Raw genomic sequence first — 24,764 nt, 5'->3', positions numbered from 1 at the left:
TGGAATTCAGTGAATTTATTCGCTTGCCAAACATCGTAAAATTTACTATATCTTAAGAAATATAAATACTACCATGACAAATTTGTTATCAAATGAAAGAGCGTATTAAGCTCTTTCACAAAGTTGGGATGCCGTTGGGATTAAAGTATATTTCAGGTGGAATCTTCTTTGAAGAAAAGTAATATTCCTGCCAAATGTATTCTATTGTTTGTTATATTTTCAAACATTGTTTCATAAAAATATATATATGTCAGATCTATGATTTATATTACATTTTTCTATCATATGTCACCACTGAACAAAAAATGTGTAATCTGAATGTTTGTGATGAGAAGAAACTTGCACAAATATAAGATATTTTTGTCAAGTGTTTATATTTAATTTGTCTAAAATATGGAGATTTATGGGGGAAAAATGATACCTAAATATTTTCAGCTCCTGATGACAAAGCAATGTGATGAAGGGGCATGATATATTCATTTGTTTGATATCAAATTTTTCACGATAGCACAAATATTTAATAAGATACAGTTAATTTCATGTTTGGCAAGTGTCAACTTTTCTTTGAATTTCCTGGGTGTATGTAAACTTCTAACCTAAACCGTTTTTGTACCTATACCTTGCCAGTCATGTGGCAACTAATATTGATTTAAATGATAACCTTGATAAGAATACTGTCTGGCCTTTATATCAAATTTACAAGTGAGTTTTAAAACTAAACACAAGTCAGGGGCAGGCTACCCTCTCTTTTATAGCTGAAAAAAAAATTGAGTCAAAGCCAAGGCATACAAGCTGCACTATATTCCTTTTGTGAAAAAATGTTCATCTCTTTGGTGAAAGCTACTCTAATGTCCAAGTAGAATCTATTTCTGTAGACAAGAATGATTATAACAATGAATGATTCTTAATACCATTGCACATAAATTGACCAATGGTAATGATAATACACCATTACAGAATGTGGCAAGCATCAATCTACACTAGTGAACGCAAGGCCAGAAGGATTTAATCACAACACTTACATAATTTTGCATAAGAGTAGTAAATATCTGTTGACTTATTGTTACGTTCTTAATTGTGGAGTAATATACCTGGTGTTTGTAAATTAAGAGTGACTTGAAGAACGACTGGTGAACCTTTCTTACGCCCTAATTAATAACCAATGAACATTTAATGATGAATATCATTTACCACAAGAAAGGATCACCAGTCGTTCTTAAAGTTACTCTTAACTTACAAACAGCTTTACGAAACAGCCTCCTGGCCTTGTCCTGGCCTCATTCGAGAACCTACCTCTAGGTCAAGGACTTCAAGCCATCATGGCTAAGCTACATGTCGGCCAAGGACTAGACCTCTCCGACCAACGCTACAAAATTTAATAAGTTAAAGAAGAGTTGGAAAAATCTTAAATTTGTCATGCTAAAAAAAGTGTAACATGACTAACTTTAACAAATTGCCTCATAGTCAAATTGTGTAGTGTGTGCCTGACCACAAGATAAACCATAACTACATGTAGTCACTGAATTCCCTTTCATCAAACATGATATAATTACACTATACACGTACATGTATGAAAGCTTCTTAAAAATCATGTTGGGCAAATTAATAAACAATAATAATGTTGAAGATGTTCATCATCGCAATGATTTTAACAGAGTAAATGATTATTTGGTTGTCTTGCGAAGCGGTTGAAACTTATTTGGTTGTCTCTCTACGAACTTATTTGGTTGTCTCTCTACGAGTTTTAAACGCTTTGCGAAGCATACAAATAATCGTCTACTCTTTATAATAATGTTAACTTAACATCTCAAACAAAGTTTTGAACCGCGCCTTTTAACAGGAATCTAGCTCAACGTCTCCATACGTCTTACCCTCTCTGTTCTATAATGGGTGCCGATGTGAAAGACAATGAACACGTTTCCAGCAAAGAGTTGCAGCACAGACTTTTGGCAAGGTGTTTAATAAAATAAGATGTAAAAAAAACTTCAGATGGATTAAAATGTAATGAAGTAATAATGATGTTTGGATTTAAAGGTGAGGTATACATCTTTAAGACAATATTTTGTACTTCATGATTAACCTTCATTTTAAGTGCCACTTACAATGTAATTGACCTCTTCGTGATTTTAATTGATATATTTACTACTGCATGTACATCATTTAAGCACCATTTCTGAAATACTTGAAATTATCCTCTCATACGATACTCAATACTGTTTCCTGAAACAGATAACTAGGAATAGACATAGTCACACATACATATAAACAAGCTTTGGGATGAACTAAATGAATTTTCGACTGTAAAAGAAAATAAGCCAAAAATCAATATTCTTCATTGATTGGTTTAATTTGAAGCCTAGGGTGTCTAGTACATGGAATGGTTGTAATGCATCAAGTAACAGCAGCACATTTTATGCTAATAAGTGCTATCTGAGATTAAGATTTTTGTATTCTTTTTTACGTTTATTTTTTCTAAATCTGATACATTAACTGAAACGAAATCAGATAAGTGGGGCTCTTCGTTTTCTTTGTTATCTGCCAAGTTTCCTGTGAAGGTTGGCCACCATTTCATAATTCATCTCTTTTTTTTTGCTGTAACAAGTTCAAGCAATCTCAATACAGTTGATTGCATAACATGGTAGCCTCCTTCATAGACGATATTAGAGATTTGGACATGAAAGTGAAGAGGTACTTACAACATGATAATCCAGCTTCAGATTTCATTGATTAATAATTGATTGATTGGCTTGGAAATCAATTTCATGCAATACTGAGTATCCTAATTTATGGATGTTATGAACTTGAAAAACATTTTTAAAATCATAAATTTTTATCTTTCCTACAACGGTAATAAACCTATATATATGATCAGACATCATATATATAGGTTTATTACCGTTGTAGGAAAGATAAAAATTCATGATTTAAAAAATGTTTTTCAAGTTCATAACATCCATAAATTAGGATACTAGTACTGTTTTCTGACTGATGTCACTCTATCAGCAGATAAATTACTCTCATGATTCAGCCTCAATTCGAAATTTCACCACTCACAATGATTGCATAGATCATAAAGTTTATTCATTCCAAATCACATATAAGACAAGATCATATTTGGCAAACAGAAATAAAAATAAATCAACTTTACTTCCATATTGAAATCAACTTTACTTCCATATTGAAAGCAAAGTATCTAAGCCTTATACTTGTTTTGTACACATGTAATGTGCCTGGTTAGTTCCTGCAGGGTTGGTGATCGAATCCACCCTAAACCCTGCCGCCTTGAGAAACTGGGTGGCTTTGTCTCGTCCCCAACACGTTCCTAGTCCCACACTGCCCTCGGAGAAGAGCGATATTGGCAGGCAATGGAAGAGACTCATTGTGTATAACCTAGAGAAATACTCATTGGAAGCATTCACCGATTGCTTGGTGTTACAGTCGGGATCTATCATGGAAAACACGCCGTCCGGTTTGAGGATGCGTCCCAGAGCCAATAATACCTTATCCGCGTGACCAAGGTCATGAATGACATCAAATGTGAAGATGTAATCAATGGTTTCGTTCCAAGAGTCAGGTATACATGCTGCATCCTCACAGATGAACTCGACGTTTGTAAGACCCCTTTCCTTGGCCAATTCCCTGGCATAGTCCGTGGCCTCTTTTGAGAAGTCTAGTCCAATGATGGTGCTATTTGGATAGTTCTCGGCAAGGGCAAGTGAGGCTAGGCCTCTCCCGCAACCCAAATCTAGTACTCGGATCCCAGACTCTAAAAGACACAAAACAGAATCAAGGAACATCATACGCAGTGTATCTAAAATTTTCAAAGTGTTGGCTGTTGACACTACCCATCGACCCAAGGACCAGAGTTACAACAAATGAATTTATAAACCAAGGACTACAAGCCTATTTCAAGTGTTGGTAGAAGAATGAATATAGGTCTGGGACATAGTGTTAGATTGTCCACTTTCTAGATGAAGATATGTGCTGAATCATCTGGGACCCATTTAATAAAGAGTTACAAGTTGGGCAATTCCATAAAATATGTACGTCAGACCCCATGTTAGTGGGAGCTTCATGAATTTTTCTGTTTCTGATTTCTGGTTCTTTTGACAGTCTGTAATGCTCTCAAATGATCATGGCTTGATCAGTTTATGAAGTGAAGAAAAACTTGAGAAAAATGGGGGTTGGGTGTACAAAAAGGCTGATTATTTTATGGAATTGCCCAGTTACAACTACTGTAATGTTGGTATTATTGTAATGATCATGGTAACAGCAGCCAATCACATTCACGGTTTCATGGCAGTTACAATAATGGCAAAGTTACCATGATTGTAGGTCTTTATGAAACAGACTCCTGATATTCCGATCATGGCTCCTGGAGAACTTCAGTGTACAGATATATCTGCATGGCTATCCATACCTGAACAATACAGATTTAGACCAAGGTACAGTATGAGCAAATTTTAATGGCTTCCCTTATCAGAATTCAGAATACAGACTTACTCATTCTTTCTTCTATCCGAGGCATAGATGGTATAAAATCTTGAACCAGATGTTGCTGAAACCATCTACTGCTAAACTTGGACATCATGGTATGAAAGTCTGTGTATTCAGAGTACGATAATCCTACAAAAACAACATAAATATAGTTCAAAATTTCTGCACACATGCTCATGATTTACAGTGCATTCCCCCAAAAATCTGCCCCCAATAATTGTTGATAATCGTGGATAGTATTGACGAATGGTATCATTGAAAAGCTTACAATCTCCTCTTTTATCTGATATATGATTCCCCATTCACGCATGAGTGAGGGGAAAAAAGAGAAAAAGGTATACCAAAAACCATGGTACCTGAAATTAAAAAAGAAAACACGTCTTGAAAGTTCAATATCTGCTCTTAAATTTGATACCTCAATCAAAGAAAACCATAAAATATCAAATGTCTTTTTTCCTTAGACTCCAAAGTCTGCATTTCCATAATTGAGTTGTGTTGAGCAAAAGTCTGACAACTAGCCTGTAAAATACCAAGGAACCTGATTATTTTGGTTTTAACTCCCTAGACTTATCCTCTGATATCATTAACTCAATTTGATGGTAATATCAAAGTACCTGTATACAGACTTTTCAATACGTACCTTTACTAATGTACACATAAGTTCTTTATATTTACCTAGTGGGCCATCTATTTTGAGACATTCTAACAGCTTCTTGTAGATTTCACCAAACATGGGCAATGCAGTGATTACTGCTGCAAGATCACAAACTTTACTGCCTGGTTGAAAGTAGGGAATACGATGAGGGGGGAGAATGTATTTCTCAGTCTCGGGGTTGATGTCTACGATGTCGGCTGTGACCATCACTCCAAGCCATTCCTTCACGTATCTATAAGCAATGAAGAATGAAAGATGAATAGGGAGGCTAGTGAGCATTGCAAGCATTCAGCTGAAGGAATAAAATATTACAGTCAAATCTGTTTTAGCAGCAACCTGACTTTTAGTGTAAACCCGTCTTTAGTAGCCATCAAAATTGTCTCCCATGAAAGAAATATGTTGTAGCAGGCCTGTCTATTAAAGCCATCTGTCATCACAGGCTACTGTTCTGCTACCCTTGGGTAGCCTTAATAGACAGATTTGACTGTGATTAATAATAAGAATAATAATATTCTGTTTTCATATAGCGCTTAATACATCGGAATAACGTCTCAAATCGTTTTACAGATATATTATTACCCCAGTCATCGGATCCTTGCATGCCCGCGTACAATATATGCACCATCTCCACTCCCTGGGAAGCATTCCAACAAGAGTTCCAAGACTCAATTTCAATGTATAATGTATAATAACGTCTAATGGATGTGTAAACTTTATTTGCTATTTAAAAAAACATTAATAATGTTATTTATGTAATGTAACTTCAACACACTGTACACCAACTGAAAACAATTTTAAGACCAATGTTCCTGTTAAGTCTATGATACCAAAAAGGTCAAAACAGAAATAATATTGATGTCATTCATATGATATGACATAGTTCAGCAACTAATAATGTTGAGACAAATTGTGCCATTTATTGATAAAGGATAGTCATTTTGTTTAGAATTGCAATTTTTATTTTACCAACTTTGGTGAGCAAGAATTTCTGTGCTTTTGAAAATATATATCACAAATTATATTCAAGGTGTAGGCCTACATTTTGATTGAGATAATGATGCTTGAAAGTCTGGCTGCTTGTACAAACTTGAGTTGACACTATTACCTAGCAATATTTGGGCTTATATAAATCTATAAAGGCCATCAAATTTCTTTGGTCGTGGATGACCCAACTAGCCTTGCAGATATGTTTTGCCCTCTTCTATTATTCCAATTTCTGCTCAAGTATTTGTCCTTTGGAGCAGTGGACTTGCCCTATAAGTATTTTAAGTTGGATCATCACACCTATATTGTGACAGTATCATCTCCATGCCTACAAAAACAGCATTTTCTGATGAATATTCCATCCCACGACTGGTGAATAAATAAATCAATAAAAATAAAAATAAATGATAAGAAATCAATACCTTTCCTTGAGGCCAGCTGTATCAGCAATCTCCTGGACCGTCCTCTCCTCATCCTTGAGCTTGATAAGAGCGTCGAACAGACCTGACTGAATTCCTAGAGATGTTGAAAGCGAGACAAACCCATGGATCACCAAGCTGGTAAATCTCTCCCCAAACTCCTCAAAAGTCTCTCCTGCTTTGGCCATAGTGCTGTAAAAGAAATTGATATGTTTGTAAATGAATATGGGTGAAGATAGGGAGCTGAATGGCAGAGGAAGTAGAAATAATGAATGATTGATAATTATAAAAAATTTAAGACTTGAATAGGTTTAACTTACTTAGGGTGGGTTTCTAAAACTTGTGGTTGTATAGTGGTCCAGCAATAGGCCTATAGCCCAGCAGGTACAGGTATTAGCCCAGTGTGCTGCTTGCACAGAAATAACCATGTTCTGGGAAATTATTCCATCAATATACTGAATGCATACCATTTTGAATCACTGCCCTCAACGAAAAATGCAAGCATTGATAAAATAACTCCCAAGATCAAACGGTAATAAATATAATGTCTATCTAGTTGCATTCATGCTACAAGCTACATCATACACATGCACAACAACAACGCCAAGCATAGTAGTTATGGTGGTGTGACCTTAATTCGGGCGTTACCTAATTTTGCGCACAGTCAACTATCTCTATATCTAATCAATATCTTGACAAAACTGACATCACAAGCATGAAAAGTTACCCTAAATTACTCAGTATGGTAATTTGTCTTGAAGGTAAAGTCTCAATTTGTGAAAATATTGGCAAAACATTGGCAAATTTTGTTACCTTTTGCGTCTGCTCCGAGAAAATCCGATCTTCTTGACAGGCATCAAGAAATCGCCAGTTTGCAAGCAGAGGTCTCCAAATAAGTAAAATGTGATACCAACCAAATTTATGGCATTTTATCCTCCATCTGATATAATAATCTTATATTTGTCTGCTTGATTTTGATTCTAAAGCTTTACAAAACGATTGTGTGCAAATTATGGTCACACTTTTTATGACACTTTAACAGCTGAGCGCGCGCATAGTCGATCGCCATGGAATTTTTAGATCGCGATACTAGCGAAACCCTTGACCAACTTTATAATTCCGTCAAGCGAATTTGACTTCGGGATATTGCCTTCCGTCTGGTATACCGGTAGTTGATTTTGATTAATTTTGTGTGAACTGTGAGATATTTTTAATAGCTCCATGATTGAAAATTAACTTCATGATAATTTTTGAAATGTGCACAAATTATGGTCACCCCATCATAGGGCCTACAAGTAGGTCTAGTCTAGTAATGATTGTTGTACCTTATTTTCCTAGTCTTGTGGCCTGCTAAACTGTCGTTCAAGCAGGAGGTGCAGCAAAGGAAGTTTTGCTAACTTAAGTTAAGGCCTCCTCTGTTTTCGCCGCACATAGCCTACTTTAATTTTGTATATAATTTTTTTAGAGATTGGCACTATTGTAGTAGGTATGTTGCAAAAGCGCCCTCTAGTTGCATTCTGAATGAGGCATTGAGTGTGCTGGCTATAATCGCAGGGTGACTGTGGCCATGCTTTGTATTGTGTTTGCATGTGCAAGGAAAGGTTATTCCCTATGACATTGTTTTTACGTAGTTGAATGTTTATGGCAGCTGTCTATAGACTTGAAAAAAAATGTCACTCGGTGATCTTGCAACTCTGTGTGCTACTGGAACTTTGGCCTTGCTTTCAACCTCTTGCTATTCATATTTACTTACAGATATCATCCCACTCTAAAAGGTATTCATTCCGATACTCGATAGAACATTTCAACGACATTGTGGTGAAATTTGAAAGAAATCTACTGACGCTAAGTGTGTTTTTTATATCTCCCCGTTTTGGCGATGTCTGTAATTTTGGGGAGTGTTGTTGGGCACTTCCATATGCCAATGTATGCGCATTATTCTTGACAAGAAGGATAAAACTGACCAGAATGCAAAATTCTGGCCAAACCGTTTACAATTATTGTGACCCGGGCCGGCGTTTGTGTGTTAATTTACCCTTTAGTCAATTGCTGCATGCATGGTACCTCGAGCGATGTTCGTGCAGGCTCCACTCCACTTCACTACCGCTACACTATGCTCCACCTGCCCGGGCAGGTGGAGCGTAGTGTGGAGTGGAGCCTGCATGAACATCGTTCGAGGTACATGCATGGCAAAGCCAAAGCCAAGGCAAAGCTAGACAGCTGGCAGCCGTCTGTTTTGAGGAGTTTTTTAACATTTTGTTTTTTTTATTTCTCCTCTGTATTTGGTGAGTGAAGCCAACGGAGTTCAGCTGAACAACCAACATAACAGAGACCGAAGCTTTTGGTCTAAGGCAAAGCATGCAATCATTTTCTGCGTTTTTGACCGAGGGCGAAGATACACAACCAGGGGTTTATTAACAAGAGAAAGGATCCCCAGAAAAGATCAGAGCAACACAAAAAGGTCACAACTTATTAATGTTGCTTTGTTTTTTTTTGTATTCAAACTTTTGAGTTTTTATTAATTAACTGATTAGGGCCTATTTGATAATTTGTTAACTTAATGTTAAATAAAAAACTCTTGTCAACCCTCTTCCTTTCCTGACATTGAACACATACATGATTCATTATTTATCAACCTACCGTACAATATGCCAATAGTTCCGCTTTTAATTCAAGGCAAATTCGAATTTAGTTCAGGCGAACTTGACCGTCAAGCTCCAAATTCAGCACTCAGCATTCAGTCCGAGCGAATGGCCCTTCTCGATCCTCGGCGCGGCCGGAGGGAAGCGGGCGGAGCAGCAGCGCTGGCAGACGTGCTCGAAAGCGACCCATTCATTCGCGGACCGATACGCGTGCGGGAGCTAAGAGTATCTTCAGGCGCTTTTAATTATTCATTAAAATTGCTGTCCCTTTTAAGAGCTTTATTTGAATTGCTAATCATGAATAATCGTAACAAAAACAATTTTTTTTTAAAACATAGAAGAGGGTTCAGCATCTTTATTTAAGCATCCATAGCCAGCGCATGCATTTTGGAGACGTCTGGCGTACAACTACCCCACAAAAACAAATAAGAAATAAACAATCCGACACGCCTCTCATGGCCGCACCCACCCCGGCCCCGCCCACTTACATCGAAGAGCAACTTGGGGAGGACAACTCCCTGGGAAAATGGATTATATCACTAGTTAAAATTCCTATGCATCCGATTCGTATGTGAATTTCCCCCACAATTTTAAGTTCCACCTGCATCAATCATACCACACTTACTCCTTTCCCCCGGGGGGGGGGGGGGGCACTTATATTGACGAGTGCATGGATACCATGCGCGACCCCAAAAACACGTAAAAATGATGTCTTTTTCAAGCTGGCACGTTACGTACGTAACGTGATAAGGGTGTCAAAAACACCAAAATAATGAAAAAATTGTATCTATTTCGCTAGGAAAGCTACGTGTTTAGGGTCAAATTTGCGGGGATATGATAAAACAAAATTAAAATGTTGTATAAAGGATGTCCTTTTTGCCCTAACACTACGTGTTTAGAGTCCCGATTTGCGCGAGATGAGGAAGGTTCCCAAGGTGGGGCCGTACTAAACCAAATGGTGTGTAAATTAGGTAAAACCGGCGACCGACGGACCCGTGACACAACTATAAAATATGATCGCTGTATACTTGTTTAGGGGTTCATTTCAGGGAATACTTGCTGAGAGTATAGTTTTGTTTCCAATATTTGTTAAGGGTAGGGTTTCAGACGCCAATACTTGTTAAGGGGTGCATTTTCAGAACATGGAAAATACGTGTTTAGGGTGCTTTTCGAGACCCCGTGGTCGCGCATGGTATCCACTCGTCAATGGAAGTGGCCCCCCCGCCCGGGCTCCTTTCCCAAGGGTAATTTTGCACCTATATCCACAATAGCCTACACTATTGATTCACCTTCTTAAATTTTCTTAACTCACTTGATAAAGTCACATTAAGAATGATAATAATATGGACCATTAATATAGCACAGCAACCATATTAATATACTCTACTGTGCTTTACATTTAGACCACAGCAACCCCACCCAAAATGCCCTGGGTTCTTGATAGAATGATATGCAGTTCATAATTACCTTGACTTTGTGACATTGAAATATCATACAAGTTTTCTTTATTTCATTGTTTCAATGAAAAGTATATGGGAATAAATGTGGGGTCTGACCACTTGACAAATGGTCCTCAAGAGAGAGGATGTCATTGAACTGGAATACGTCATAATGTCATGTGCAGTTCGAGATTGAAATTGGCTATTTCCAAGCGAGTGGACCTCCTGTCTAATGGACCCTTGGCTTCAAGGGCCTTCTAAAAAGTCACAATTCCAAAGAATAAAAGAGACAACACTCAGATATACATACAACAGTTCATGAAAATTTAATGCAGATAAATTAATTTATCAAATACAATACAAAAAATATTATGACACATAGAAAAGCAAGAACAAATTGCCATAGATATAAGGACAAATTACATAAATTTAATGATTTGTATGATAAATATAATTCAAAGTTAATTGCCATTTAAAGATAATGAAAAAAAAAATAAAATTATACATTTATAAATCATCAGGAGTAAAGTACTGATTTCAACTTATTTGATATAAATTTGATCATATTTTGGAAAGTGTTGGGAAGAATATTTTAAAATATTGACAGATTCACATAGTCATAGTTGCATTTTTCCAATTATTCACTAAATGTTGCATCTAAGGATTAATGATCACTTGATGTTATTTAATTTTTTTTGTTATCCAATTACTTCAATCCCATTTCACTAAACAACCACTTCTTAAAAAAAAACCACCACTTGCCTCAGTGGATAGATCAAATCAATGCAATAGAACAGGACAATGACAATTAAATTGATAGATATAAAATGATGTGTTAAATGGTGATAAAAAACAACCAAAATTATCTGTCTGTTTACAGGAATCCCCTCTCTATTATAATGGTTTTATATGTGGTGATTTGTTCTTCACTCCATCAAAAATGTCATAATTACAGGTATAAATATTTCATTTGACAATGACAGTCATATAAATTGCTCTATGAACATTCACAAACTGTTCAGTTCGGGCATCAGTAGGAGTACTAATATACTGGCATTATCTGCTTTGACATGTTATGCAATTTGAAAGAAGTTATTCCTACAAGGTACCACATCCCTACAAAAAACATGGATGGAGCAGGGCAAATGTTACTAAACTGGAACTTTACTAAAATGGAAATCAAATGTCATAGAAACAAATAACAAAACTAGGTCATTGAATAAACTGGAGAGTTACATGTACATGTAATGTAAATCTGATGAAGTTGTGAATGACTTAATTATTCATTATAGCAAAATTTAGTGATGAACCAACTTTCATAAGCTTTTACCTAAAGGGTCTATCACTGTTCAATATTAATGGAGTTATTCACCTATTTGGCATAAACCTAACAACTTGCCAAAGTAGATCTTGCAAAAATACATCTCACGCAAATTGTTCAGAAATAAACAGATCAGAAATTTTAATTTTTCTTAAGAGATATGGGCCAAGTACTCTAATTCTATTATTCTCCTTCCAAGAATCACATTACATTACAAACAGAGCCTGGGGGTTGTTCCAGACAGTTAAGTGTGACTTTAATATCACACTGTAATTCCTAATTGCAAACGGTATATAAAATATTGCAGAACTGTTGCTTTGATTTTTTCCTCACTGAACTATATTTGATGAAGAAATCATCTTTCCTTCCACAGCTAAAACTATAATACATATACAAGCAAGCTTATCTGGATCAAACTATTATAAACTGGCCATCCTCACATCAAGTTCATGATACAAATATCTTCATTCATACGAATACTTTAATAATAACAATAATAATGCATATCATGACATGATATTGTACATATATATTTTCATTCAAAGGAATATTGTTCATCGGCAGAATAATAAAGTCTACTGTCTTTGCAACACATTAGTATAAAGAAATAATAAATTAAATACAGGAATGTACTATTCTTCTCTATATATTAATACTATCGGCATAATTGAATTAATCTTAAATTTCAAATTTGAATTGGATGGTATGACACACAACCCATATAGATTACATTTTGTTTTCAAAGCACTTAATAACAAAAGGTACATGAAACTATTCTAAAGAATTCTCAAGAAGCATAATTTTCATACATATGGAAATAACTTCTTAAAAATAGTACCCCCCCTAATAACACATAGGAGTTGTATCATGCATACATGAATATGATACACGGAAATGAAATTTCAAGGACTTTATTATAGGTCAATAAATAATGAATCTTGGAGACATAATTATAATTGCACAAGTACAGTAATGTTGCAGTATACATAAAAAAACTTCATAAATTAAGTAAAATAAGAAATTCATATTTTTAGGACATATATTTCTGTAATTACTTTCCATATATTCCTACTACCAGCCTTTTAAAAACAGGTGACAGAGTAGAGGCTGGCCTCACAGCCAAATTTTGTTAGCCTTAGTCTCGGCCTTGGTCTGTTTCATATGTACAAAGTCTATAGGAGAAACTATACCATCGGTCTCATGTCGTGATTTCAATTTCCTTAATTCACCCAATTTGATTCTTTGTTCATCACTAGTCACTTTTTTGTAAAATGAAAAAAAAAAAATATTGCACAAGATAAAGTGTTTTGCCGCAAACGAATAGTTAGCCTTCTTATCTTAAGTAGGTCAAGATTATTATTAAGTCGATCCTCTATCTATTTTGACAAACTACGTGTTCATGAAAGACATAAGACATTCAAAAAGTATAAAATAAAGAATAAAATAATTATGATAACAAAACTTTAAAAATTAAGGAGTACAATCCTTTTATCACAAAGAGAGACTTTCTTTAGTTGGCTATTTACAGCTCATTATTTCTAAAATTGCATACCAGATACTTAAACAATAAGTAAATCAAATTCTGAACATCAATCTGTACACAAAAAAGAGATATAACATACAATATATCACAGAGATAAATTTGGTAGATAACAATTAATTGGTCCAAAGAAAGCATACTTTGTACATGAACGGCACAGACATACAATGTTATATAAAAATTAATTGCTGATTAAGTCTCGCACATATAAAAATTGGGTATAACTATCAGTTTGAGACTGAAGATGCACTTTGTTTATGCTTATTTATAGGGCAGTATAAGTATTTTGAAACACACATTTTGAATGAATGTCAAAAATACAGTTTGAAAATGCAATTAGGGAAAACTTACACAGCTTCAAGAAGTACTGTTTAAGGCCTAATTTCTCTTGGCTAAAAATAGGGAGCTCCCTTTGTTCATGCTGTCTTCATATTGATGTGTACATGACACTGTTTCTGAATATGAAACATTCCAAAAGCATGTTTTAATTATATGAAAGTTTCAGCAGGGAATTACAAGCAATGATTGTGCAAAACAGTACTGAGACTGTATTTATAGTCAACCACATGAACGTAGTGGTTTCATATGTCACCAAAGGGTGTAACACAAAGACATATGCTTAATGTTTATGATTGATTGTAACTTTTTTGTACATGGATTGCCATAGACTTACTGTTATGATTACAAAATTGATCATATCTTTTATGTTATAGGGCCCTGGTATTACATCACGTGGCAATTAACCACCCTTTCTCTTGTAGTTAGGCATATACAATGTAGATGAAGGTGATGGTAAAGCCTGGATTGGTGTTACAATTTCCAAATCAACTTGCCATCAGTAGTCAGACACCTCAAAGAATTCTCTAAAGACTACTGTATACATTCTCTATTGTGGTTTGTCACATTTTCCACAATCTCTATCCTCTCTCACTCATTCCCGACTACATCAAATCTTTGCCTACTGGGATCGGGTGGTCCCTGCACAAAGACTATGGGAATTATAGAATTTGGTAGTCAACGGGTTCGTGTAGGTATCAGGTAGGGACAGGATGCTTCTTGAACATATCCAAACACTTCATGGAACAGCACAAGGCGGTCAGAGACAGATTGCTGTTGCCACCGAGTGTGAACTGCTGAATCCAAGGTATCTGAAGGAAATGCACATAGGCCTCTGTGAAGATGAGTTTTTCACATCCTGATGGGGCAACACAGTGGGCAGTGGGGCAAGCAATCAGGTCGGCAAGACTCTTGGGCATGGAATCAACGTCCAGGATATCTAGTCATCAAGGAAAATGAAGATAGAGCAGATATACAAATAAAGAAATTAGAAACACCACTCATTCATTGAAATACATGTAGGATAGTAGGGAGTTACCATGGAAACACACAAATTAGGTTTATGTAGCATTGATTTTTGGGGGTTGTGACTGATTGAAACTCTTTCTGCAATGTCACCAAGAACTAAAACTCTTTTTTCATGGAAGATTTTTACAAAGAGAAGAGCCCCGCCTGCTGAATCTTATCTATCTCCTTCAAATTTTGTTTGGTTTGGGGGGATAATACAACCATGTGGTTCAATGCATTTTTGAAAAAATTCATGGAATTCAAGGAATCTTCACAGAAAACACAATTTTCAGGCCCCAACAAATGAATTATGAAAAATAGTGGAATCATGAAAATCAAAGCAATACCCTAGATAACAAAACTATAAGTGAAGTAAAACAACTGCATATCAAACCTATTAACAGTGTTAAGCACATGTTTCCCAAACTTTGTTTGCAGAGAAAGTTGTGTTTTTCTAAAATTTCATTTTTACCACTACTTCATCATACATTTGTAAATATTGCCAATGAATACTGAATGCGGTGCCCGGAACACCAAATAACACAGAAATAGCACTTAAGAAAATGGAAAACTGGGGTCTCTAGCTAGTGTACACCTTAAAAGATTGTGGTAACAATTTCAAAATGAATCCGTACAGAATCCAATAAAATGACCATCCAAGTGTCTGTATGTATCTAATAAAAAGAATGTGCCAATGGATTCTGGAAGAAATTTTGTAATTGCCAAGAAAGTAGCAAAATAATCATCAAATTTCATCTAGATTTTGGTTCTTTTTTCCAAGCAATAAGCATTCACTGTCCCACGTGTGCTTCAGTGTGATCGTTTTTCAGCTTACATTTCATGATTTCAAAGAGTTCAGTTGATTAGCTGCACCTGGGGCCCGTTTTATAAAGGACTTGCAACTGTTGTAACTTTGCCATTATGGCAACTATCATGGTAACCTTGATTATGATTGGCTGCTGAGCCCGGTTGGTAGTAACCACTATGGCAAAGTTACAACAGTTTTACGCCCTCGATCTAGGATGATACGGTGACAATTAACCTTGGTTTCGCAGACTTTCCTGTGAAATCTGTGTTCACTGCAACTACTTTCATTTGTCTCCAACTTACCCTTATGATGGTAGACAGCATTTAATGCTAATTCAAGAAGAGTACTTGGTAGCTTGATGGATGTTCTCTCGTCATGATAGACCTGTATCTCTGAGGGAAGAACTCCATGCAGTCCACCTATCTGAATACATCTATTACCAGGAGGCTTGGCTGAGCCGCATCTGTATCAAAAGAAATATAGAGGGTAGGATATTCAATGGACAAGAGTTAGAATTGGATGAGGAAAGAATGCTTGTTTGCATGGGAAATAAGAACATTGGGGATTCTTCGAAATGAGATTGGCTTTAAAGCTAGTGCATAGTTTGGTAAAGATTGAATAATGCAAATTGTAATCGGTAAAGGAAATAATCTGTTGTCTCATGATGCGGCAAACTGAAATTGCGACGTTTCGACTGCACCTGCTAGTCTTTGTCAGGCAATGAAGTGGACAATCGCTGCATGCGCCTTTTATACCGTAAGCTGCGTGCCGTCGGTGCCGGAACTGCCGCGCTATGATTGGTCGGAGCAACCAACCAATCAGAAGCCGCGGACGGTGCGATCGCTGGGAGGCTTGCGGACGTCGGGGAAATCCCGTCGGCTGCCGGCGGTTCACCGATGAGTATTGGACGGTCGTAGGGGGCGCATGCTGGCGAATGGTCGGAAGCCATTCCTTGGGGATGTCAATGCCGTTATCCCTGTTAACATTATTCGCATGTAGGCAGATTTGGATAGCCTCTTTAACACGCCATGTGTACCAGTGCTTATCCCTTGCTATGCAGCTTACCCTGTCCCAATTGGGAGGGTGATCTGCATTCCAAGCATGCTCTGCTACTGCCGAACTAAGCATTCCAAGCATGCTCTGCTACTGCCGAACTATCTTAGGTTCGGCAGTAGCAGAGCATGCTGATTAGTGAGTTTGTAAATTTTCAAATTTTCCTACAGAAAACACATGTTTGTTAAATACCTTTTCTCAATTGACCACAATATTTCACATTCGAAGATGGGTGCGATCAGAAGCTGATATTGTAAAAAAAGACTGATCTCAGAAAAAATATTACTCTTTACTTTTTGCAGGTATTATGTATTCATGGTGGAAGTTTGATGAATTGTGTATGATATGACTGAATTTATGAAAAGTGTTCAGTAATACAATCCACTGACATATAAATTCACTTCCTATGCCATCAGACTTTAATTTTCTCATTTCTGGAACAACTTGGATCATAAAACAATAAATAATGTAGAGAGAATACTATAGAAATAAACATTTTTAAGAAGTTTAAACTAAAAGCTTCTTCTCACCTACAGACTCCTATCTGCTTGCTGTGTAACGTGAAGGGTATCGTGCATAGTCTTGGATTACTGTCAACATATAGGTGTTGCAGATTTGGTAGCCAGCCCAATCCTGCAAACAACATTCAAATTCAAAGTACATGTGTGGGTTATACTTGAAAAAAATACAATCAAATTTTGCATAATCCCAATGGAGTTGAAAAAGAACATTCCAAATCTTGAGAAAAGTGTTGTTTTCTATAGAATTTATATACAATAAATCATAAGTTAATCTTTGCAACTTATGGCAAAAGCAGAAATATTTTGTTCATTGCAAAGTTTATAGTAAAATTGTAACATCTGATCACCAGTCCAGTGCAGCTTGATTTTACTCAAATACCAATCAAATTCAATTTGAACAATGAATTGCTTTCAATCACAATGTTTTGATAACTTGTATGGAATCAGATATAATCCATAATCCATAAATCAAGATATTCCTACAGGTTGCAATGAAAAATAGGAAAAAAGTTCAACTTACTCATGGGCAAGACAAAGAGATTATTGCCTGTTACAGAGAGTTCTTTGAGATTGTTCAATGTGATGAGTTGCCTAGGTAAGGTAGTAAGCTTGTTCCGATCCAGGTGAAGGGTTTCCAAGGATGAGCACAGCCCAATCTCTGATGGGATGCTTTCTAGTTGGTTATCCATCAGGTTTAAGATAGTCAGCTGCTTGAGATCTCCAATTTCTGTAGAATATCGAAATAAGAAAGACATTCTGATAGCACAGTAGGACCACTTGACTCAAAGCTATTTGATCATACAACTGATTTGTGCGATAGGTTTACAATTGATGCAATGTAATCAATCATATAAAATTAGAGGCTGACCCTTGTATTTACATTGCTCACTCCTAATGTGAAGAACACAATTCTGGCCCCATCCCCTGCTTGGTTGCTCTGCACTGTAATCTTCCCCCCTCCTCCCTCCTCTGTGGAAAATTACTGACTTAATCACTAAAGACAGAGTCATGATCTTAAATTGTGACTTTAACCCTATAGCACCTACAGATTCCTATGCATAATGGCAATTACTCACTGGAGGAAACAATAAAACTGGTAATAAGAAGGCATTGTTCCAAACAAATTGAAATAGTTTTTTATAAATTTACTTTTGTTCATTACAAGTTATATATATTTTGTAGCATAGGACCTGTTGAATAGAATGGTACATGGCAAAGTTCAATCAGATGTACGAATATTGACCTTTGACAATCGTTTGCAGAGCGAGAAGAAAAAAACCAAAAGTTCGGGTTTCAGCCGCCCCAGTCCCACACCTTCAAAAAAATGTAAAGTATCACTGACAGAATACTAAAGTTTTCGCCAAATCTTGGATCAAATATGTCAAAAATTAATTCCAACTCACATCTAGATGTCACTCTGTGTGATATCCAACGTTTTGATGAACATATAGCAACGCCCGAGCTTCTTCGGCGAAGTAAGTGGTTTTCCGAGACATGGACGCAGCCATCTTTGCTGAGATCGACTGCGCAACAGTCTGGAACTTGCTACACACCGATGCATGTCAATCGGTTTTTCTCTATTATACTCAATAGGAGCATACACTTTTCTATGCAGATCTATATAGCAGCCAACCTATACGGTATGCACACGCAATATTACCACGGTAAATCATAGACAAGAGATACTATAGCGCAAAGAAAACGTACGGGCGGTTAAGTGTGTAATAGGAAGGGCGGTCTCGGGCGGTTCAGGTGCTATTTGGTTAAAGAGGTGGCCAAGGAATATTCTGTTTGCTTGATGTCTGCAATTTAGTACAACTACACACAGACCTGCCAACCTCTGGGAATGAAAAACTGTATTCTGTGATAAAAAAAACTGTATTTTCCCCCAAAAAAGTGTATTTCATAATAAAATGCTTGGCGCACTCGCTCATCGCGGCGCTCAAGCTGCATGCAAGCTAAAATGCGCACTGCTCTTGCAGATGAAAAAAAAACCATTAAAACATGTGTATATCTTCACCCTGGTTTGAACAAAATGATAGAAAAAAAAACAAGTTACCTGAAATTACATTGATCTAATAACCATATTTGTGCACGTTTTATGAAATAGAGACATATAGAGATTATTTTTCTCAATAAATTACGATTTAGTTAAAAAAAAAAATTTATTTTTATTTTTTACAAAAAACGTATTTTTCAAAGAAAAAACGTACTGCCGTATTTTGGTTGCAAAAACGTACTAAATACGGCTAAAACGTACTGGTTGGCAGGTCTGCTACACATACTGTACATGGGCTAACACACAAACAATGCCCTTGCCCCCTTTGGACTTGACAGTGCTAATCTAATCATACTTTTTCTAGAACTTGACACATGTACATTCATCATATGCATGTAGGATCCTTAGACCTTTATAATTCTGTTTACCTGGAGGCAGAGATGAGAGACGGTTAACGGTCATGTACAACTCTTTAAGGCCAGTACAGCGACATAAAATATCAGGAAACCTGGTGAAAAGATTCTGACTCAGATCCAGAGATTCCAGGGACTTCATCAGACTCATTTCTAGAAAAAAAAGAATATATAAAATCATAAGAACAGATCAAAAGCACACCCAAAACAGCAAAACAAATATCACTTCTCAAAAAATTGAATATTTGCAGTACTTACTATTACTTTTCTATAGAGAATTTGACTATTATGTAACTTTTTAAAGAGAATTTGGTTCACAATTGTGTTATATAGAATACAATTATGCTTGTAGCACATACCACTGTCATATATGCATCCCTTTGTATTCTTTGAAAGGAATGGTATGAAAAATTCAAGAATATGCACTAATGTTATTTTGTAATCTAGATTATGAAAAAAAAGAAAAAAAAACACCCCCCAAAAATAACCCCAGCTAAAGTAAACAAAGGAATTTGATTGATTAAATAACATTTTCAAAATCATAGACTTATTTTGATAGACTCAGAAGGAACAGCTGCCCCCGGCTCCTCAAAGTTTCTCATCAATCAACATTTAAAACTGATAGAATAGCTTAGAAATCATATACAAACGTGTCCAAGGATTTACATTAAAACAGGATGAATGAAAAGTGTTATTACCCTTGGGAAGAGATGACAAGTTGTTTGAATGAAGATACCTGAAAAGATAAAGTTGGGATTCAGTTTACCACACACAGATCACATATTCTTACTTAATTCTGATGGTGCAAAGGGTAGGATTTGGGAAGAAAGTTTAAAGACCAAACAAAGTGTGAACCATGTTTACTTTTCAAATACCCCCAGTTTTAACCCTATCTAGGCCAGGGGGGGGGGGTGGGCCCTCAACGATTCGCGCAATATTTTCGCCGTGCGAAATTTCTTGACCGCGCCGCTCTCTGACTTTTTACCTTAAGTCTTGCGCAACTTTTGACACCAATTTTGCATCACCCGGGTATGTGGTTCCAAAATTACACAACATTATGTACATGTAAGTGCCTGTCAGACCAAAAATTGCTCAAAAATGTGATTTTGTGTACAAAGTCAATGCAAATTGTGTTTTCAACCAAAAATCATAAATGAATGATTATTTTTAATTTTGCTGGTCTAAATGTATTTATTTTATGCTTTCTATGATCTCAGAAGAGTCCCCAACAAATTTCATTGAAAAAACAATGAAAAACAAAAGGTAAAAAAACAAAGAAATAGATAAGAAATTGCAAAAAACAATATAATACATAAGAAAATGAATTGATATTGCAAATTTGTTCATGTACGCTTGCTAAGAACACCACAAAGAGTTTCTGTACCAAAAATTAGAACATTTGGAGCTTTATTTAGGGAGTTAGAGGAAAAAGTATGATTTCGCATACTAATTACGCATAAATTAGTATAATCACTTAATAGCAATTTGCATGAAATAAATTACTATACGATTTTGTAGATTATGTCCCAGACAATCCGCGTGCCAATTTTCGGTGCGATCGCACGGTCGACGGCCGAGATCTCAAAGGGGGGGCCTGGGAGCCCCTCCCCTGGCCATATGAACTCCCAAAATACCCTGGCCTAGATAGGGTTAAAACATTTATTTCTATTTTCTATACAGGGTATTTTGGTAGCTGTGCATAAGCAGGGGTAATGAACAGTACTTTATAGAAACATATTAACCACTATATATGAGTATATTACATTATCATCAGCATTCACATATAGATGCAGATCTTAACTATCTAAATATTATTATGATTTCAAATTATACCAAATATCCAAAATAATTCAATGTCAGGTATGATATATTGATTTCAACGTTGAAATGAGCTCCCTTCTGGAATCTAAGTTATGTCCATATCTATGATGCTATAGTATGACTAGATCTTCTTCAAAATTTGCAGCTTTCTGACAATATTCACCATATCCATCTTTGACTGTAAACTAAAGAAGGGTTTGATTCAAATAGCACAGATGTAAAAACTTTGGGAAAAACAGAACACTGCAATACACAGAAAAGGAAGACATAACTTGTGTTATGTTGAATTCAACTGATTATAATATGAAGGCTTAAATATATAATATAAATTGTACAGGGGATTACAATATGAATGATCGCTGAAAAAGAGTTGATTACTTACAAGATTTTGAGGCCTGTCAACCGATGAATATCATAGGGCTGTATCAAAAGCAAAAGACAGACTAGGTTTCATTTATTGGAAGCAAATGTTCAAATTTCATATAATTTTGCTAACTCAATCTAAAAATCAACAGAAGTGGAGAACTGGAAGTGGCACAGAAAACCATCACATATTAATCCTGTACAGTATACAGACACTGTCATGGCCATACGCAGCTGGGGTAGGGGTGTGAGTGGTGCAGTTACACATTTTTTTCCCTGAAAATTTTCACAAAATTCACCAAGAGTGTGCACGAAATCCTTCAATTTCACTTTACAATATGCAAAAGCACCCAATGACGAGCTTTGCTCCCTTGATTTAGAGTTTAAAAAAAAAAATTATGCATCTTGCCCCCCCCCCCTCGCCCAACCCCGAGAAAAATTCCTGTGTACGGCCATGCACACTGTAGTTCCGAAATAGTGTTACTGAAATTACGAATTATGAAAAAATTAATCCATAAATATCTATGCCTACTGACAAATCTGAATATTCTGTAATAAGGTTTTTGAATAAATCAGTATGACCAGCATTATCCTCCTTGGCATAAAAATAAAAAGTACAAAACAAAAAAAAACAAGTGGAACGCCTCTGGCAGTCTCGCCTGCGTTACGCGATTTGATATACCAGCAGTGCTGACTTTGAGAAAGACTTAAATACCGGTAATTATTCATAAAAGAAAACACTCATATGATAATAATATACTATGTCCATTTACCCAACATGACTTTTGACCATGATCATGTGACCTCAGACATGTGCAAAACAACTCGATTACCTTAATATGTCTATGTTTCATGAACTACATGTGTAGATCCATAAACTTAAAGTTATGATGACAATTCCACAAATACCCCCAACATTATCAAAGTTCATTGACCCTAAATGACCTTTGATCGTGGTCATGTGACCTGAAACACACACAAAATATTCAGGGATACATGGTTACTCCTATGTCCCAATTTTCTATGAACTAGATCTATAAACTTTTAAAGTTATGATGACAATTCCACAAATACCCCCAACATTATCAAAGTTCGTTGACCCTAAATGACCTTTGACCTTGGTCATGTGACCTGAAAATCGCACAGGATGTTCAGGGATACATAATTGCTCTTATGTCTAAGTTTCATCAACTAGATATCCATAAAATTTTAAAGTTAGGGTGACGATTCCACAACTATCCCCAACATGGTCAAAGTTCGTTGACCCTAAGTGACCTTTGACCTTGGTCATGTGACCTGAAACTTAGGCAGGATCTTTAACCCTAAATAGACTGGGCTATTTCGATGCCTAAGAAGACTGGGGGGGGGGCTGATTCAGCCCCCCCCCCTATGATCTCAGCCGTCGACCGCGCGATCGCGACGAAAATTGGCACGTGCATTACCCATGGCATAATCTCCAATTCTGTAGGATCAAATTTTCCGAAAAATCTCATAATTCATTAATTATGCTAATTTATGCGTAAAATCCAAGATTTGCTCTAATTAACTAAATAAGGCCTCTAAACTGCTAATTTTTTATTCACAGACTCTTTGAAGGATTCTGATCAAATGTACTTAAAAGAAAATTCAATATCACAATTCTTTTCTTATGTATTTTATTGTTTTTCAAATTTCTTATGTATTTCTTTGTTTTTCGACTTTTTGTATTTTATTGTTTTTCAATGGAAATCGTCCGCTACTTTATTTTGACCATAAACAAGATGAAATTAATTGAGTTTGATTAGTAAAATTGAAAATAATGATACATTTATGAATTTTGGCTAAAAACACAATTTGCATTGGATTTGTACACAAATTCACGTTTTTGAGCAATTTTGGGTCGACATGCACTTACAAAATGTTGCGTGATTTCGGAACCACGTACCCGAGCGTTGCAAATTTGGTCTCAAAAGTTGCGCAAGACTTAAAAGAAAAAAGTCATGGAACGGCGCGGCGCCAGCTTTTCGCGTTACAGATTTATCGCGAAAAATGTCGAGGGGGGGGCTGAATCAGCCCCCCCCAGTCTTTTTAGGGTTAATGATACACTATCACCCTTATGTCCAAGTTTCATGAACTAGGTCCATACACTTTCAAAGTTATGACGACAGTTCAAAAACTTAACCTTGGTTAAGATTTTGATATTGCTTCCCCCAACATGGTCTAAGTTCATTGACCCTAAATGACCTTTGACCTTGGTCATGTGACCTGAAACTCAGACAGGATGTTCAGTAATACTTGATTACTCTTATGTCCAAGTTTCATGAACTAGGTCCATATGCTTTCTAAGTTATGATGACATTTCAAAAACTTAACCTTGGTTAAGATTTCAATGTTGACGCCGCCGCCGCCGTCGGAAAAGCGGCGCCTATAGTCTCGCTCTGCTATGCAGGCGAGACAAAAACAGTGACTGAGACCTTAAATACACCAAGTAAATTACCATCATATGATCAAAATGAAATTTGTTCCTGGATCAGCTTTACTGGAAGTTTAGTGATGTGCTGACCTTATAAATATCGGCCTAACCCCAACACCATAAGGTCAACACAGAACTTGAAATCATCCAATGAGATTATAACATCGCTAAACTTACAAGATGGGTGATCAAGTTTCTCTTGGCATAGATAACCTGGATGTGTGCATAGTCATCTTGACTGGTTAGCTGAGGAGGGAACTGCACCAGTCCTTTGTAGTTGAGATGGAGTATCCCATGTTCCCGATTGCAAAGGGCTTCCTTGAAGATGTCTGAGAGACTACTCCCTTCATTATCTTCTTCCATCATTGAAGCACCCCGAGTCGTCAGATGCATGTTAGTCCCATGTTGCATTGCTGAGTTGTATAGTTGATAGGCACGATACTATCCGCTTCTACAGCAACTGTGGTTCAGCAGGATTACTAGAGTCAAATAA

At 36.3% G+C, this 24,764-nt stretch overlaps 2 protein-coding genes across 2 annotated transcripts; both read right to left on the bottom strand.

Annotated features, from left to right (window-relative positions):
* On the bottom strand, positions 1 to 9,635 carry LOC129262255 (S-adenosylmethionine-dependent methyltransferase Rv2258c-like). The gene is made up of 5 exons (XM_054900342.2): positions 9,196 to 9,635; positions 6,559 to 6,747; positions 5,173 to 5,384; positions 4,504 to 4,626; positions 1 to 3,766 (listed from the first exon to the last, which is right to left on the bottom strand). The coding sequence occupies exons 2-5, from the start codon at positions 6,741 to 6,743 to the stop codon at positions 3,201 to 3,203; spliced, it is 1,086 nt and encodes a 361-aa protein (XP_054756317.2). The 5' UTR covers positions 6,744 to 6,747; positions 9,196 to 9,635; the 3' UTR covers positions 1 to 3,200.
* A 1,305-nt stretch (positions 9,636 to 10,940) lies between these two features.
* Positions 10,941 to 24,764, bottom strand: LOC129262256 (leucine-rich repeat-containing protein 28-like). The gene is made up of 8 exons (XM_054900344.2): positions 24,449 to 24,764; positions 21,839 to 21,876; positions 20,334 to 20,371; positions 19,651 to 19,788; positions 17,744 to 17,950; positions 17,233 to 17,335; positions 15,952 to 16,112; positions 10,941 to 14,773 (listed from the first exon to the last, which is right to left on the bottom strand). The coding sequence occupies exons 1-8, from the start codon at positions 24,680 to 24,682 to the stop codon at positions 14,532 to 14,534; spliced, it is 1,161 nt and encodes a 386-aa protein (XP_054756319.2). The 5' UTR covers positions 24,683 to 24,764; the 3' UTR covers positions 10,941 to 14,531.

Source organism: Lytechinus pictus, chromosome 5 (genome assembly GCF_037042905.1).
Source record: "Lytechinus pictus isolate F3 Inbred chromosome 5, Lp3.0, whole genome shotgun sequence".
Taxonomy (NCBI): domain Eukaryota; kingdom Metazoa; phylum Echinodermata; class Echinoidea; order Temnopleuroida; family Toxopneustidae; genus Lytechinus; species Lytechinus pictus.
Note: the sequence above shows the minus strand (reverse complement) of the source record. Positions and strands in the feature narration are given on the sequence as shown.

Coding starts and splice junctions, on each gene's coding strand:
- LOC129262255 (XM_054900342.2), bottom strand. CDS start 6,743: ATGGCCAAAGCAGGAGAGACTTTTGAGGAGTTTGGGGAGAGATTTACC. Junction 5,385..6,558: donor ACAGCTGGCCTCAAGGAAAG/GTATTGATTTCT, acceptor CATTGCTTATAG/ATACGTGAAGGAATGGCTTG. Junction 3,767..4,503: donor TCGGATAGAAGAAAGAATGA/GTAAGTCTGTAT, acceptor TGTGTCTTTTAG/AGTCTGGGATCCGAGTACTA.
- LOC129262256 (XM_054900344.2), bottom strand. CDS start 24,682: ATGCAACATGGGACTAACATGCATCTGACGACTCGGGGTGCTTCAATG. Junction 21,877..24,448: donor GAAACTTGATCACCCATCTT/GTAAGTTTAGCG, acceptor CTTTTGATACAG/CCCTATGATATTCATCGGTT. Junction 16,113..17,232: donor AAGCAGATAGGAGTCTGTAG/GTGAGAAGAAGC, acceptor CTTTTGATACAG/ATGCGGCTCAGCCAAGCCTC.